This window comes from Cladophialophora carrionii, assembly GCF_000365165.1.
Source record: "Cladophialophora carrionii CBS 160.54 unplaced genomic scaffold supercont1.9, whole genome shotgun sequence".
Taxonomy (NCBI): domain Eukaryota; kingdom Fungi; phylum Ascomycota; class Eurotiomycetes; order Chaetothyriales; family Herpotrichiellaceae; genus Cladophialophora; species Cladophialophora carrionii.
Window position 1 is genome coordinate 1051791 of NW_008481834.1, and position 13149 is coordinate 1064939.

Sequence of the window (13149 nt, forward strand, 5' to 3'; positions counted from 1 at the left end):
CGCCTCGAAGGAGGTACTGTAGCAAGTGTTCTCTCTGGCACAGACACAAGACACAGAAACTTCTATATCACGTGGCGGGGCCTTTTCCGATCAGGGCGGGCTGCCAGTGCGGAGGGAGGACGGCCAGGGATGACAGGCTTGGGGGCCGCCAACTTCAACAGTGTCCAGATCCAGAAGTGCGAAATAATTCATGGTGAGAACAGCTGTCACCACATCAGCTGTCGGGAGTCTTTCTTGTCGTGTCTGTGCTTGCATGACTTCTCAGTCCTTCCTTTCTCCGGTTCTTCCCTCTTTTGCCGTCCTGCTGGCCGTTCTGATTTAGCCCTCACAACGCCCTGGGAGCGACCTACTTTCCGTCCCTCGACGGTCGAAACGAGACATTTGATTGACCTCACTCCCGAGCCTGACACACCCGTGGCCATGGTGCGCCTGCGAGAAATACCGCGCACAGCGACGTTCGCATGGTCGCCGGATGCGACGTCCGCCTGGATCGCAACTGGCACCAAATCAGGTGCTGTGGACGTCGACTTCAGCAATGAGACCTGCCTTGAGCTGTGGGATCTCGCCCTCGACAAGCCAGACCAAGGCCACGAACTGGCGCCGGCAGTTTCGCTGCCTACAGAAACAGGCTTTCACGACCTCGCCTGGACTGCAGGACAGGATGGACGCAAGAGAGGCATAATCGCAGGTGCCTTCGACAACGGCTCCCTGGGCCTCTGGGACGCGGACAAGGCAATATCCGAGCCAGCGGAGGCGCCAATCTTCAACAACAAGATCCACAGCGGCGCCATCAAGGCTCTACAGTTCAACCCGAAAATCCCCAACTTTCTCGCTACTGGTGGTGCCAAGGGAGAACTGTTCATCTCAGACTTGAACCACCTCGACGCACCGATACGCCTCGGAAGTACTGCAGCTCGAGCAGATGACATTGATTGTCTCGACTGGAACAAAAGAGTCTCGAACATATTGGTCACAGGGAGCAGCGGTGGGTTTGTGACAGTATGGGACATGAAGACGAGAAAAGAGAGCCTGACGCTCAACAACTTTCAACGGAAACCGGCCAGTGCTATTGCCTGGGATCCTGATAAACCTACCCGCCTGATCACAGCGGTTCCCCTCGAACAAGAGCCTGTCATTCTGGTCTGGGACTTGAGAAACTCGAATGCCCCGGAAAAGGTGTTACGCGGGCATGACTCGGGTGTCCTTTCTGTGTCTTGGTGTCCGCAGGACAACGAGCTTCTGCTATCCTGCGGGAAAGATAACAGAACGATCCTGTGGAACCCTCAGACTGGACAAGCCTATGGCGACTACCCTGTCGTCACCAACTGGACGTTCCAAACGAGGTGGAATCCTCACAACCCGAACCTCTTCGCGACAGCCTCCTTTGACGGCAAGCTGCAAATCCAGACGCTGCAGAACACCAACCCGAGTAGCACGCAGACCGACCAAAGCCAGGCCGCTAATGAAGAAGACTTTTTCTCCAAGGCTCAAACCCAGCCACAGTCGTCATCATTCTCTCTTCTCAAGGCGCCGAAATGGTTTGAGCGACCCGTCTCGGCATCGTTTGGCTTCGGTGGGAGGATCATCAGTGTCAGACAAGCCGATCCTGGAAAGTCGCGAGCCTCGAAGATCAGCATCAGCAGATTCGAGGTCGATTCCGAGGTTGGCAGCGCTACTGAGACGTTCGAGAAAGCCATTCAATCAGGAGATCTCACAAGTCTGACGGAGCAAAGAATTGCGGCCGCAAAGACAGATGAGGAAAAGGCCGACTGGAACGTTATCAAGACACTGGTATCAACAAATCCGAGAGCAGAGCTAGTCAAATATCTAGGGTTCGATGACAGTCCCGAAGACACTGCAAATGGTGCCGAGCAGGAGGGATCGGAAGACGATGAGCAAAAGCCCTCGGTGAACGGTGCGTCCAAATCACACAAGCGATTCCAGTCCATCTTCGCCAGCTCGGCCGACGGAGACTTCCTCGCAGAATTGGCAGCTACTAAGGGTACTCGGACGAACAATCCTTTCCAGATCTATACTGGATCGGAGTCGCCGGCAGACCGCAAGATTACAAGAGCCTTGATTTTGGGACAGTTCGACAAGGCTTTGGACGTATGTTTGGCCGAGGATCGGATGTCGGATGCCTTCATGATAGCCATCTGTGGCGGTGAAGGCTGCATCAAGAAAGCGCAGGAGGCATACCTCGCAAAGCAGTCTGGCGGATCCAGCTATCTGCGTCTGCTTGCTTCAGTTGTTGGCAAGAACCTCTGGGACACGGTACACAATGCTGATCTCACCAACTGGAAGGAAGTCATGGCTACGCTGTGCACATTCGCCGACGAACAAGAGTTTCCGGACCTTTGTGAGGCGCTCGGAGACAGGATCGCTGAAGAGATTGACGACCTTGGCTCGATTACTCGAAAAGACGCTTCGTTCTGCTTCTTGGCTGGTTCCAAGCTGGAAAAGGTGGTCACGATCTGGATTGACGAGCTCAAGGAGCATGAAGAGGCCGGTGCTTCCGAAGCAGATGCATCCTCGGCGTTTTCACTGCACGCTCGCGGTCTGCAAGACTTTATCGAAAAGGTGACAATCTTCAGACGAGTGGTCAACTTCAAGGATGACGAACTGTCCAAGGCCGGAGAGTGGAAGCTGGAGGCTCTTTACAACAAGTACCTGGAATATGCCGATATTGTGGCTGGGTCTGGTCAGCTTGATGTAGCCCAGCGATACCTTGATCTGCTACCTACAAGCTATCCGGGCGCCGACGTTGCCAGAAGTCGCATCCAACAATCAAGAAAGAAGACGGCCGCTCCAGCTGTCGCTACGCACTCCACTACCACAGCGACGAGGAACAAGCCTCTACCAGCCATGTCACAGTTTCAGCCTCCCACGACCGCATTTACTCCCGCAACTCCCCAGGTCCCTACACCTTACGGTGCCACCCCAATGCAACCAAGCAACCCCTACGCACCACCAGCAGCCAGCAACACACCAGCAAATCCCTATGCTCCTCCCACTGGTGGATATCAACCTGCGGGATATCAGCCTCCGCAGCAGATGAGGATGACTCCAGGCCCGCCACCTCCAGCGCCCTACGGCATCCCACAGGCGAATCCTATTCCACCGCCTCCGAGGTTCACACAGTCTCCGGCCGTTCCTCCTCCCTCTCAAGACAAGAATATGACTAGCTGGAATGACATTCCGGAAGGCTTCGTAAAGCCTCCCACTTCGAGACGAGGCACTCCCAGCGTCCCTGCGCAGCCCGTTCATAATCCTTTCGCTCCATCACCAGCTCCGATCTCCTCTCCTCCAAACGCCGGTCCTCCCATGGGTGCAAGACAGAGAGCATCACCAGTGCCTCCACCTCCCAAAGGCGTGGCACCGCCACCTAGAGTGATGTCGCCTCTGGCGAGTGGTCAGCCACCTGCCGAACGACCTTCCTCGTCAGCGGGCAACGCCTACGCGCCGCCAAGTGTGACATCTCCGCCTGTTGGACATGGCATGGTATCTCCTCCAATTCCACGCGGCCCTTCTCCGTTTACCGCACCGCCGTCGCAAGCTCCTACAGCACCCAACCGGTACGCACCTGCGCCAGGAAGTCAACCTGCCACTGGACCTACTGGTCGTCCCTCCATCGCCCCACCTCCCCAAGGCTCATCATTCCAAGCCACCGGGCCCTCTGCAAACCCGTATGCCCCAGCTCAACCAGCTCCGTCGGCTCGGACCACGAGCTACGGCCCGCCACAGCCCACACAAAACACACCACAGTCGGCTACAGCGCCGCCCATGCCCACGCCACAACAGCAATTCATCTCCGGTCCGCCTCCAGCAGGATCCGGTCAACAAGCACCTGCTCCTCAACCCAACACTGCAGAAACCAACAAGGCTGCTGCTGCTCCACCAGCACGGAAATATCGTAAGTGACCAATATCCCACTGGAGCGAATTTTGTCTTCCAGGGCTCTCTTGCTGGCGCCATCGCCACCTGCCTGATTTATCGGCTACTAACGCGTGTTATAGCCAAAGGTGACCGGACACATATTCCGTCGTCGGCGCAACCCATCTACACGATTTTGTCATCCGAGATGTCCCGCGTAGAAGCGCGTGCGCCAACCAGCTTCAAGCCCCAAGTCGTAGACACCAAAAAGCGTCTTGATATCCTCTTTGACCATCTCAACAACGAGGACCTGTTGAAGCCAGACACCGTCGCTCAGTTGGTGGAATTGAGTCAGGCTCTTGAACGGCGGGATTTCACGCGGGCGGCCGAGATCCAGATGGACGTCCATACCAACAAGGTCGAGGAGTGCGGGAACTGGATGGTCGGAGTCAAGAGGTTGGTTGGAATGTGTAGGGCGACGCCGTGAACCAAACACCTGGAACGGATGTGGTAGTTTGGCGGAAGCGATCGGAAGAATATAGTAAGCGGTGGGTGTGGCACTCTGTCGGAAAGCACATGGTATTCTCCGCCGCGTTGAGCTGGGTGGCCAGTCATGAGCTAACGAACAGAAAGGTAGAAGTATGGGTTAGCGAATACTACTGTGGGCGCTCATAGAACAAGCGAAAGCGAAAGCGAGAACGAGAACGAGAACGAGATACATGATACGCGTGACGTTTTATTATGAATTGAGCAGTGAGTTGTCCGGGCTGTGCCGTCATGGACGTGTCGTTCCATGTTCCACTCCAGAGTACTCCATACTTCCCTCCGAGAAGCTCGTCGAAGTCGATGTTGATGTTAATGTCGATATCGATAATTCTCCGTGGCTTGAAATTCCCCGACGTGCTATCCTCAGGAGTCAGGAGTCATCACATTAGAATACCACACGGCAGAACGTCCAAGCTACATGCTACATAGTACATAGTAAATGAGTAATATGCAACGAGTGGGTCTCAACCCATCGACACATGGGCAGACAGGCAGGAAGGCGGGCACGTAGGCACTTGAACGGACCTTGTCGTTCGCAGAAAGGGATTCTGTGTAGAGATTCTACGTGAGGATCAATCGAACAACATATAATAGACAGTAGACAGTAGACAGTAGACAGTAGACAGTAGACCGAACCCCTTTTGCTGTTCCTACTCCCACGCCTACTCTTACTTCTACTTCTTTCTACCCCAACAAAGCAGCCATCAGGCGAATCGATCAACAACACATCGTAAACATTACTCGGGGGGAAATGGCTAGAGAGGGTGCCGCGCGTGTGTGTGTGTTGTGGTGTACATATGTACAGTATCAGTGTTGCGCGTTGACCCTTGGCCGTTGGCGCTGGGTGTCGAGTTTTGAGTACCGGTACATGTGAATGTTCGTTATGGAGCCATACTGCAATTAATTACTGTACCTACACATCTCGGTACATGATTCGACTCTCAGAATTGACATCGACCGCAAGTCGGCGGTCTATACAGAGTACGGAGTACATATACCGTGCTGTACAAGCAGTTACAGTAATTCCGTCAAATCGACTCGAGTGAGGAGACACTATGGTGGCAACGGCAGAGGCTGCGACAGAGACGGTTGGCAAAAGACTTGGACGGTCAACAACAACAATATTGTACCTACAGAAGTACTCCGTACTCCGTAGTGAAGATGAATCGAGTCGTCAGAGCCTGCGTACTGTACGACTACAGAAGAGTACAGGTACTGCGTATGAGGACTCCGTAAGGTACCTTATGAGTACCTAGTGATATGTACCTGTATGTAGTACTGAACATACAGTAGGACAGTCACCTCATCACACTACCAGGTAGCGGCAGTGGGCATGAGGTCGTCACCTATGTATTCATTCATTTAATCATTCATTGGTGACAGTGACTGCCGTCCGGGACGTCGGTGGTTACACTCAACCCCAGAACATCCTCAGTCAAGCTTGTGTGAGAAGGGTAACCGCTTTGACTCGCTTAATTCAAACCGTACTCCGTCCTCTGCCTGTGATCAGTCCGTCCACCAGTCTGTCCTGTTGATCCGTATATATTTCCCGGCAGAACTCGTCAAACACAGCACGGTACCGCGGGTGCATGCCCACCTACAGAGGAATCTCGGAATTGTACACGTATAGTCATTACATGCGATGGCGAGAGGGTACTCGATCGACCGACGGCGTGATCGAGGGGTCTGCGTTTCCGACACTAAACCGCTACACCACCTCACCTCACCTCACGTTATCCCATGGCCGTCTCTGTCTCCGTCACCAGCAAACTGTCTCAGCTTAAGCGTTCGGAGCCCGGCACCGCCTCTCCCGCCTCCGACGGTCCCGGTCTTGCCGTGATGGACCAGTCTGCTGAATGGGCCTACTCGCTTGCGACCGCCACTGCTCCGTCGTCGCCCGCTCTCCTTGAGGCGGTCCAGCCCCTTTTTACTCCATTGTGGTCCGTCGTCCGCATACGCGTGAGTCCCCTTTCTATCGCCCGTGAAGAACGTAAGCACGGCGTCAGCACCGGACGCTCTGCGTTGTCGTTCCTCAGCTTTCGACGGCGGGACGGGCTCGACGCCCTTGCCCTTCGCGGTATCGGATCTGGACGCTTTCTGATCGCTATAAGGGTCCTCGTAGATCGTCCCGCGACGGTCGAGACCGAAGATGTTCAGATCCGCACTGCTGGACTGTGTAACTGCAGATTGCGGTGCACTGCCCGGGGCCAACATGTTCTTCTTGAGGAGCCGAAGCAAGCTCTCACACAGACGGTCTAGAATCCACTCCGACTCGGACTGCTGGCTGAGCATGGGACTATTCTCGTCGAGCCAATCCCACTCGACGACACCATCTACTTCCTCGTCATATTCGAGCTGGGCGAGCCCGACTTTGGTGAAGCGGATGAGACGGGTGAATTCGCACCACTCCTCGTAGCTGTATCGTTTGCCGGGTGAATGATGGAGATCGTCGGCGGTTTTGCGGATAGCCCATGCTAGTCGAGAAGTCAACTCTGCCTCGGTCAGATCCTCGGATGCCAACTGTTCGATGCTCGATATTGGTGGAGCGTCGTCAGCGGACGGTCCGACTGGGAGGCCGGCCTTGCGACGCTTCTTCTCAGTTCGTTTCTTCATCCAGTTGTAAAGCCAGGAATGTCGCATGACGAGGTCGTGCCAAAGTCCCGCCTTGGGAAGGACAGTCAAGTCACCTAGTTTGAAGGTCCCCCGCTTGAAACTGGAGATGACGGTGTCTCCCATGTCCGAGATGAGAATGGTCATGGTGGGGACCGCAATCAACGACCACACCACGAAGAATGGCTTGCCGGCATTACTTTTGGGACTCAGGTCGCCATAGCCGATGGTCAGCAAGCTGACGTAGCAGAAGTATAGAGCCTGGAAGTAAGTCAGACGTTGGGTGGTTCGCTCGGCCCGCCAGAACACCACAGCGCCAGCACACCATAAGATGCCGAATGCGGTCACTGACATGCACAGGGCGTACCACTTCTTGAACTTCTTCGCGTTTTGCTGAATGTCACGCATAGCATTGAACCGGTCCTTTTCCTCCTTCATGAGAATGGCTTTCGATTGCGACCTTGAAAGCGTCCTTTTCATCAAGGGTGTAATCTGTCGCAACGTGGTATGTATTGGGCCTCGACGGAATGCTGAGCGCAAAAACTGATTAGGACGCGGAGCCTCCTCATCCCATTCCACCTTTTTCAACTGTTCAGCATCGGTGTTCCCGAACTCGATTTGACGACCCTGAGTCGGAGCTGCGTTCGGAGGATCATGTGAGTGACGTGCTGCTTCGTCCAGGTCTTGCTGGATTTGAGGGTCCGGAAGCGGATATGAGATGGATGGACGCCGACCATGTCTCTCCTCAAACTCCACTTCTTTCTCCAGCTCGTCGCGTCGTTTCTCTTCGGTATCGTCGTCGACTGTGATGACCCGCGAGAGGGTACTGACCCTTCTTTGCTCGACGTGTTTGCGAAGGACATTGACCGTGCTGAGCTCTCCGGCGAATTTGTGGATGGAGCTGACCATCAAACCTAGGATAATGGTTCCTCCCACCGAGTATGGAAAAACGAGGCCGCGCCCAACATCGTCTGTGGGATAGTAGTCTCCAAAGCCAATGGTCAAGATGGTCACGTCGCAGAAATATAGAGCATCGGGATAGGTCCAGCCTTCAATCCGGCTAAAGATGCCAGCACCTCCGCCCAGCCATATGAAGAACATCATCGTCTGCAGGATCAGATTGCGTTGTTCATCGGTCAGGGTGAAGTGCTGAGGATAATGGCCCAGGAAATAACCACACATGTTGACCATCAGTATTACAGAATTAAACATGTAGAGGCACGCGGCGATGACAGCATTCCAATAACCCTGAGAATATACGTCGCCTATACCAGGGGGAACATGGAGGTTCATTGAGACGGTTATTCCGATCAAAATGCCCGACGCCATGTAGAAGAGCACGATAGTCGCAGGCAGAGCGACGATATAGCGGACGCGCTTGGTGAAGTTAAAGAGGAGGAAGAGGTTCCCTACAAAGCCACATACCAGCGAGGCGATGTTCAGACTGACGCACCACGTCGGGTCCTTGTAGCCGACGGAAGTGGATTGATAAGTCTCAGGGAACTCGGCCGGGCTTTGGGTGAGTCTGTTCCTCCAGGGCACCACCAGAGCAGCGATAGAATTCAGATTGGCCATAGGTGCGAACGTGGCGGCGATGAGGGGAATGGCGGTGGAGGCAAACCACCAGCTCGTGGGAAGATCATCGTCGGCGGATCGCAGCTTCAGCCGTCCCTTGTGATGGTGATGCGCATGTTCGTGTTCCAGCTTGCTGTCACTGTGCTTTCCCCCGACATCCGGTAACGTCCCTACGTCCTCGGATCCCTCAACTTCCTCGTCCCACTCTTTCTGTGTGTCCGGCTCCTCGACGATACTGCCGCCAGCACCCGAGTTGGAACTCGAGGGAGCCGAGTCCAGCTCTTTCTGTTCGGCATGGTCATAGCCCATTGTCCGTCCGGCGTGTTCGATGTCATAAGGCCTTGATATGCATCGTGGCAGATTGGCGCGGCGGGACTCCCGCGAGGAGACGGAGCTGAGTGCTGGATACTCAAACCGGAAAACGTAAGGATAAGGTATTTGTGACTAAGCCGCAGTCTGGAGATGGCAGGTTGCGTACTCGTACAGCGTGGAAGCTGAAGATGAATTGAAGGTTAAAGGGCATGACGAAGCTGGAATCCGCAGGCCCACCTGGGCGCGACATTCTTTCAGCCAGGACAAAGCTGTGGACTGCAGTGGTGTGTGTGGGTGGTTGATACGAGCGGCGAGGGATGGAATGGAATGAGCGCATCTTCTCAAGAGCATTCTCGTCATTCCACGGCTTTGGTTGGCTCGTCCGTCGTGGCCTGCGCAAGCCACCCCCAAGCTTATTGATCAACAAGCGAATGCACGCCGGGAAGTCAGTACGATAGGCGCTGTTCGGTGCTGACAGTTCGAGTACTGTAGGCCGAGTCACCCTTTTCCTCGATCGGGATCCCTCGCTTCATCCTTCATCGCGTCTCACATGCCGATTGAATCTCACCAGTGGATTGGCGGATCACCAAGCTTCGAGATAAGGTGAATCTAAGTGCCTGATAGAGAAGCTTCTGTACTGAGCACCATTCCGTCTTGCCGTGCGCAAAGCCAACGTGATCATACCCAAAGGGCCAGACTCTGCCGGTCGCGCCAACCACCATATAGTTCAGCCAGTGCGGAAGCCAGATTCTTTCCTCTGAATGTCACATTTGTAGAGTGGCTCGTCTGCATTCTGCGGGCGCATAGATCGATGCGCGTGTAATAATGGGATCCGCCTGGTCTCGATTGTCCCTCGTCTCATGTCCAAAGACTCAAGACTAACTCACAGGTAAATCAAAATACCATTCAATACTTCTCAAATGCTTTATGTGAACCTTCGTCTCGAGCACTGCTCAAGTACTGTACCAATGACAGATCCCATGTCGAGGTAGGCACGCAGGTCAGCTGAACCCACGGAGCATTGCACTTGTTCTGGTGGCGGGAAGAGGCTCAGCCGTCATGCAAAGTTCCTTTACACTATCTCTGGTACACACTACTTTACATATAATTCTTCATTGCGAGAAGGGCTCACACAAAAGTGGGTTCAAAATGTGAATCAACGCTGTAATTGACTCCCTTCAATCTCAAAATATGCCGAGAATTTCATCAGTCGTTGTCAATATAGTACACAATAGGATCATAGGTAACATAGTCCATGGTTCAGTGAAACCTGCTAATCTCGTTCGTCCGGAAACCCAACTCTCCTCTTCGCATTGAGTTGCAATCCTATCGCATGTCCCTGTAACTGCTGGGTGGGTATCCCGCACTGGAGGGGTACGGAGCATATGCATCCCTGCCTGTGCTGGACGACTCTCGAGCCAATCCAGGTGGCGGAGGGGCCTGGAAGCCCGTGCTAATCGACGCCGATGTGTTGTGGCCATTGTAGTGAGCGGTATTGCCTCCAGTAGGCACGCGGTTCAGGTAGTATTCTTCCTCTCCGCCGTTGGGGGCTGAAGACGAGTACATCGGCGGCCCGGCAGTACTGCGCATGGTTGGACTTAGCGGGCCGTCAACGAAGCCCAGTCCGGCATTAGCGACTGATTGCATGCGTGGGCGACCGTCTCGATCTCGTTCGCGCGTACGCTCAACTGGATCATATGCAGCCATTCTCGCAGGGTCGTACCGGTCATTGGCTAGCCGCTCCCGACCGGCTTCGTATTCTCTGTACCGTCTTGCATCGTCGTGGTGGTCGGGCTGATATGACGAGGGCATGTATGATCCATCGGTCTCGGTCCGCCTCATATATGACGAGTTGCCGTTCTCTTTACTCATCGATGGCGACCTGTTGCGACCGGGTCGGGGAGGCTCACGGTGGTAAGTACTGTTGGCTCGGTAATGGCGAGATTCAGAAGGTATCTCCATGGGTGCTGGTGGTGGTCGTTGGTGGATGGCGACTGGCGGGCCCCCAGGCCTGGCAGCTTCTGTTGCTGGTCTGCTCGTAGCATGGACAGAACCCGAGCGTCCCAGCTTAAGCCCTTGAGAAGGAGCGGTCTTGGCTTCCGGCGGAGCGATCGGTTTGTCGAGGTTGCTGTAAGTCTTCCCACCTCCAGGAGCAGCAACATACGGCTTTCGCTCTCTCTCTATTGGCTGTGGTGTTGGAACATCTTCCGTGTTCTCCACATCTCCAGCGTTGAAACTTTCGGATTGCGTCCCACCATATGGCTGGCGCTCGCGCTCAATACTAGCTTGTGAGGAGGATAAACTCGGCTGAGGAGCGTCGGTCACCGGCTCCTGCCTTTCGGAAACAGACCTAAGAGTCGTCCTGGTGGAGGCGTCATCCCCTGCCACACTTGCAGCACCCGTCTGAGACTGTGAGTCTGCAACACTGCTCTGCCGAGAACTCAAGTTGACATTGCAGTGAGTCGACATGACCCTCTGCAACCTGGATGCAATCTCGCTGTCCCCATGGGCGGGAAATAGTCGCCTCGAGAGTTCCTTTGGAAATCTCTCCTTTTTCTCGTCGGGGTTACTGATGGGCATGTCCAGCGCCGTCTTTGCGAGACGTTCATACTCCTGATCCGGATGTGCTCTCAATAACAGCGTTACCCAAGTCTCGAAACCCTGAGGTGTGAGGCCAGGAAGATCGGGTCGCTCATTCAGCTTCTCTTGCACAAGATGATGCTGGCACTCCAGCTCTCTGAACATTCGAGACACCGAAGACGTGCGGTCGTCGAAGATAACTTTCCAAGGATAGACCTCGTTCGGTAGCTTTGTGTCTTCGTAGTACTTCTGCATTTTGGCAGGAGTAATGACCAGGCTATCCTTCGGCTCATAATCTTCGATAAGGTGAACAGCAATGCCGCGAAGGAATTGGCCCAGCCGAGGCGTGGCTCGACCTTGCTCTGTGAACAACTGGCCCCACACTCGTTCCAATATGGTGGCATCTCCAGCCGTAGACATTCTTTTGGGACCCTTGGGTCGACTCGGGTTCGTTTCGGGTTCAGACGCATGGCCTGGCTGGCTCAGAGGCGATACCGCTCTCCTGTCGTTGTTGGGTGACGGGACTCGATATGATGCCTGGCTTGAAGGCGCAGGAAATTGAGGCGAGGGCTGACTGGCGCCTATGTCGTCGGCATATCGATGAGGACTCGGGGGAGTATATACTGTCGCCCTATCCAAAGGCGGAGAACCTGCAGCAGATGAAGAGGTGTCCATATGAGAGCCTGGCATCGGAGGCTGCTGTGTTGGTAGAGGCAAGTTGGATACTTTCAGTTGTTGCAGAACGTTCGCCGTGATCTGGGAAGTGAGTTGTTGTAGCAGGTCTGGGGGTAATGAAGCAGTGGAGGTGGCTTCTGTGGTGTTGAAGGCTGAAGTAACTGCTTCATTGATCGGCTGGTGGGCGTGATGATATCTTGACGGTTCGACACTGTGAGTGCTCTGCTGCGAGACAGTAGAGCCTTCGGTCGACCTGGGGGGATACCGCCCATTTTCTGATCCGACATTGCTCCAAGCTTGATGAAGTTGCCGAGGGTCTCCGTCATCGCTGCCAGTAAAACTGGAAACGCTTGGCTGAGGCGGCAGGCGCTCATTCGAGGCCATTGTATGAAGGAAGCACAGTCCTGTTCCAGGACGAAATTCGTCCTCAACGCATCCAGATGACACTTCCAGGCAGGTCCGTGAGACGCTTCGGTTTCCAAATAGATTGTGAGCACAACCAAGATATCTCTGATGCGGCTCTCACACGCCCACCCACGATACAGCAAGGGATTCGCGTCCAGGCCAGCCTTATCCCACTTATTATTCCTGGCCGGGTCTTATCGGACAGCCAACTCAGATCCTGATCATGGGACGCGCCGTAAGTGAGGCCGTGATACGTAGCAGACCGTCTGTTGGGAGAGGTATTTCGACGTTGTACAGCGGTCAGTTGCGATAGAGGTGGGAAGTGGAACTGCCGAAGGCATGCAGCTTTGAGGTCGGCGAATGACTCGGTCTTAGGAGGCTGTTGTGATGGATTTCTGTGCCGTCCTTTTGAGGGCGACCGTGCGAAAAGCTGTTCGTATTGTTTGCGGCTGGGATGGCTGAAGGGTTCAGGGACGTGTCAAAGCTGAAAAGGGAGTGCAATATCGCAAATATGAGATATCGATGATCCTGTGCACTTGAAACAATCCACTGGAAGCGAGCCGGACGAACGCC

General features: G+C 54.5%; 3 protein-coding genes across 3 annotated transcripts; 1 reads left to right on the top strand and 2 right to left on the bottom strand.

Annotated features, from left to right (window-relative positions):
* Window positions 1-420: 420 nt before the first annotated feature.
* On the top strand, window positions 421-4360 carry G647_09459 (uncharacterized protein; the record flags this gene model as incomplete). The annotated part of the gene is made up of 2 exons (XM_008733762.1): window positions 421-3913; window positions 4017-4360. The coding sequence occupies 2 exons, from the start codon at window positions 421-423 to the stop codon at window positions 4358-4360; spliced, it is 3837 nt and encodes a 1278-aa protein (XP_008731984.1).
* Window positions 4361-6147: 1787 nt separating this feature from the next.
* G647_09460 (uncharacterized protein) lies at window positions 6148-8913 on the bottom strand (the record flags this gene model as incomplete). The annotated part of the gene is made up of 1 exon (XM_008733763.1): window positions 6148-8913. The coding sequence occupies one exon, from the start codon at window positions 8911-8913 to the stop codon at window positions 6148-6150; it is 2766 nt and encodes a 921-aa protein (XP_008731985.1).
* A 1329-nt stretch (window positions 8914-10242) lies between these two features.
* G647_09461 (uncharacterized protein) lies at window positions 10243-12555 on the bottom strand (the record flags this gene model as incomplete). The annotated part of the gene is made up of 1 exon (XM_008733764.1): window positions 10243-12555. One exon carries the CDS (start codon window positions 12553-12555, stop codon window positions 10243-10245), a length of 2313 nt encoding a protein of 770 aa, XP_008731986.1.
* Window positions 12556-13149: the final 594 nt, after the last annotated feature.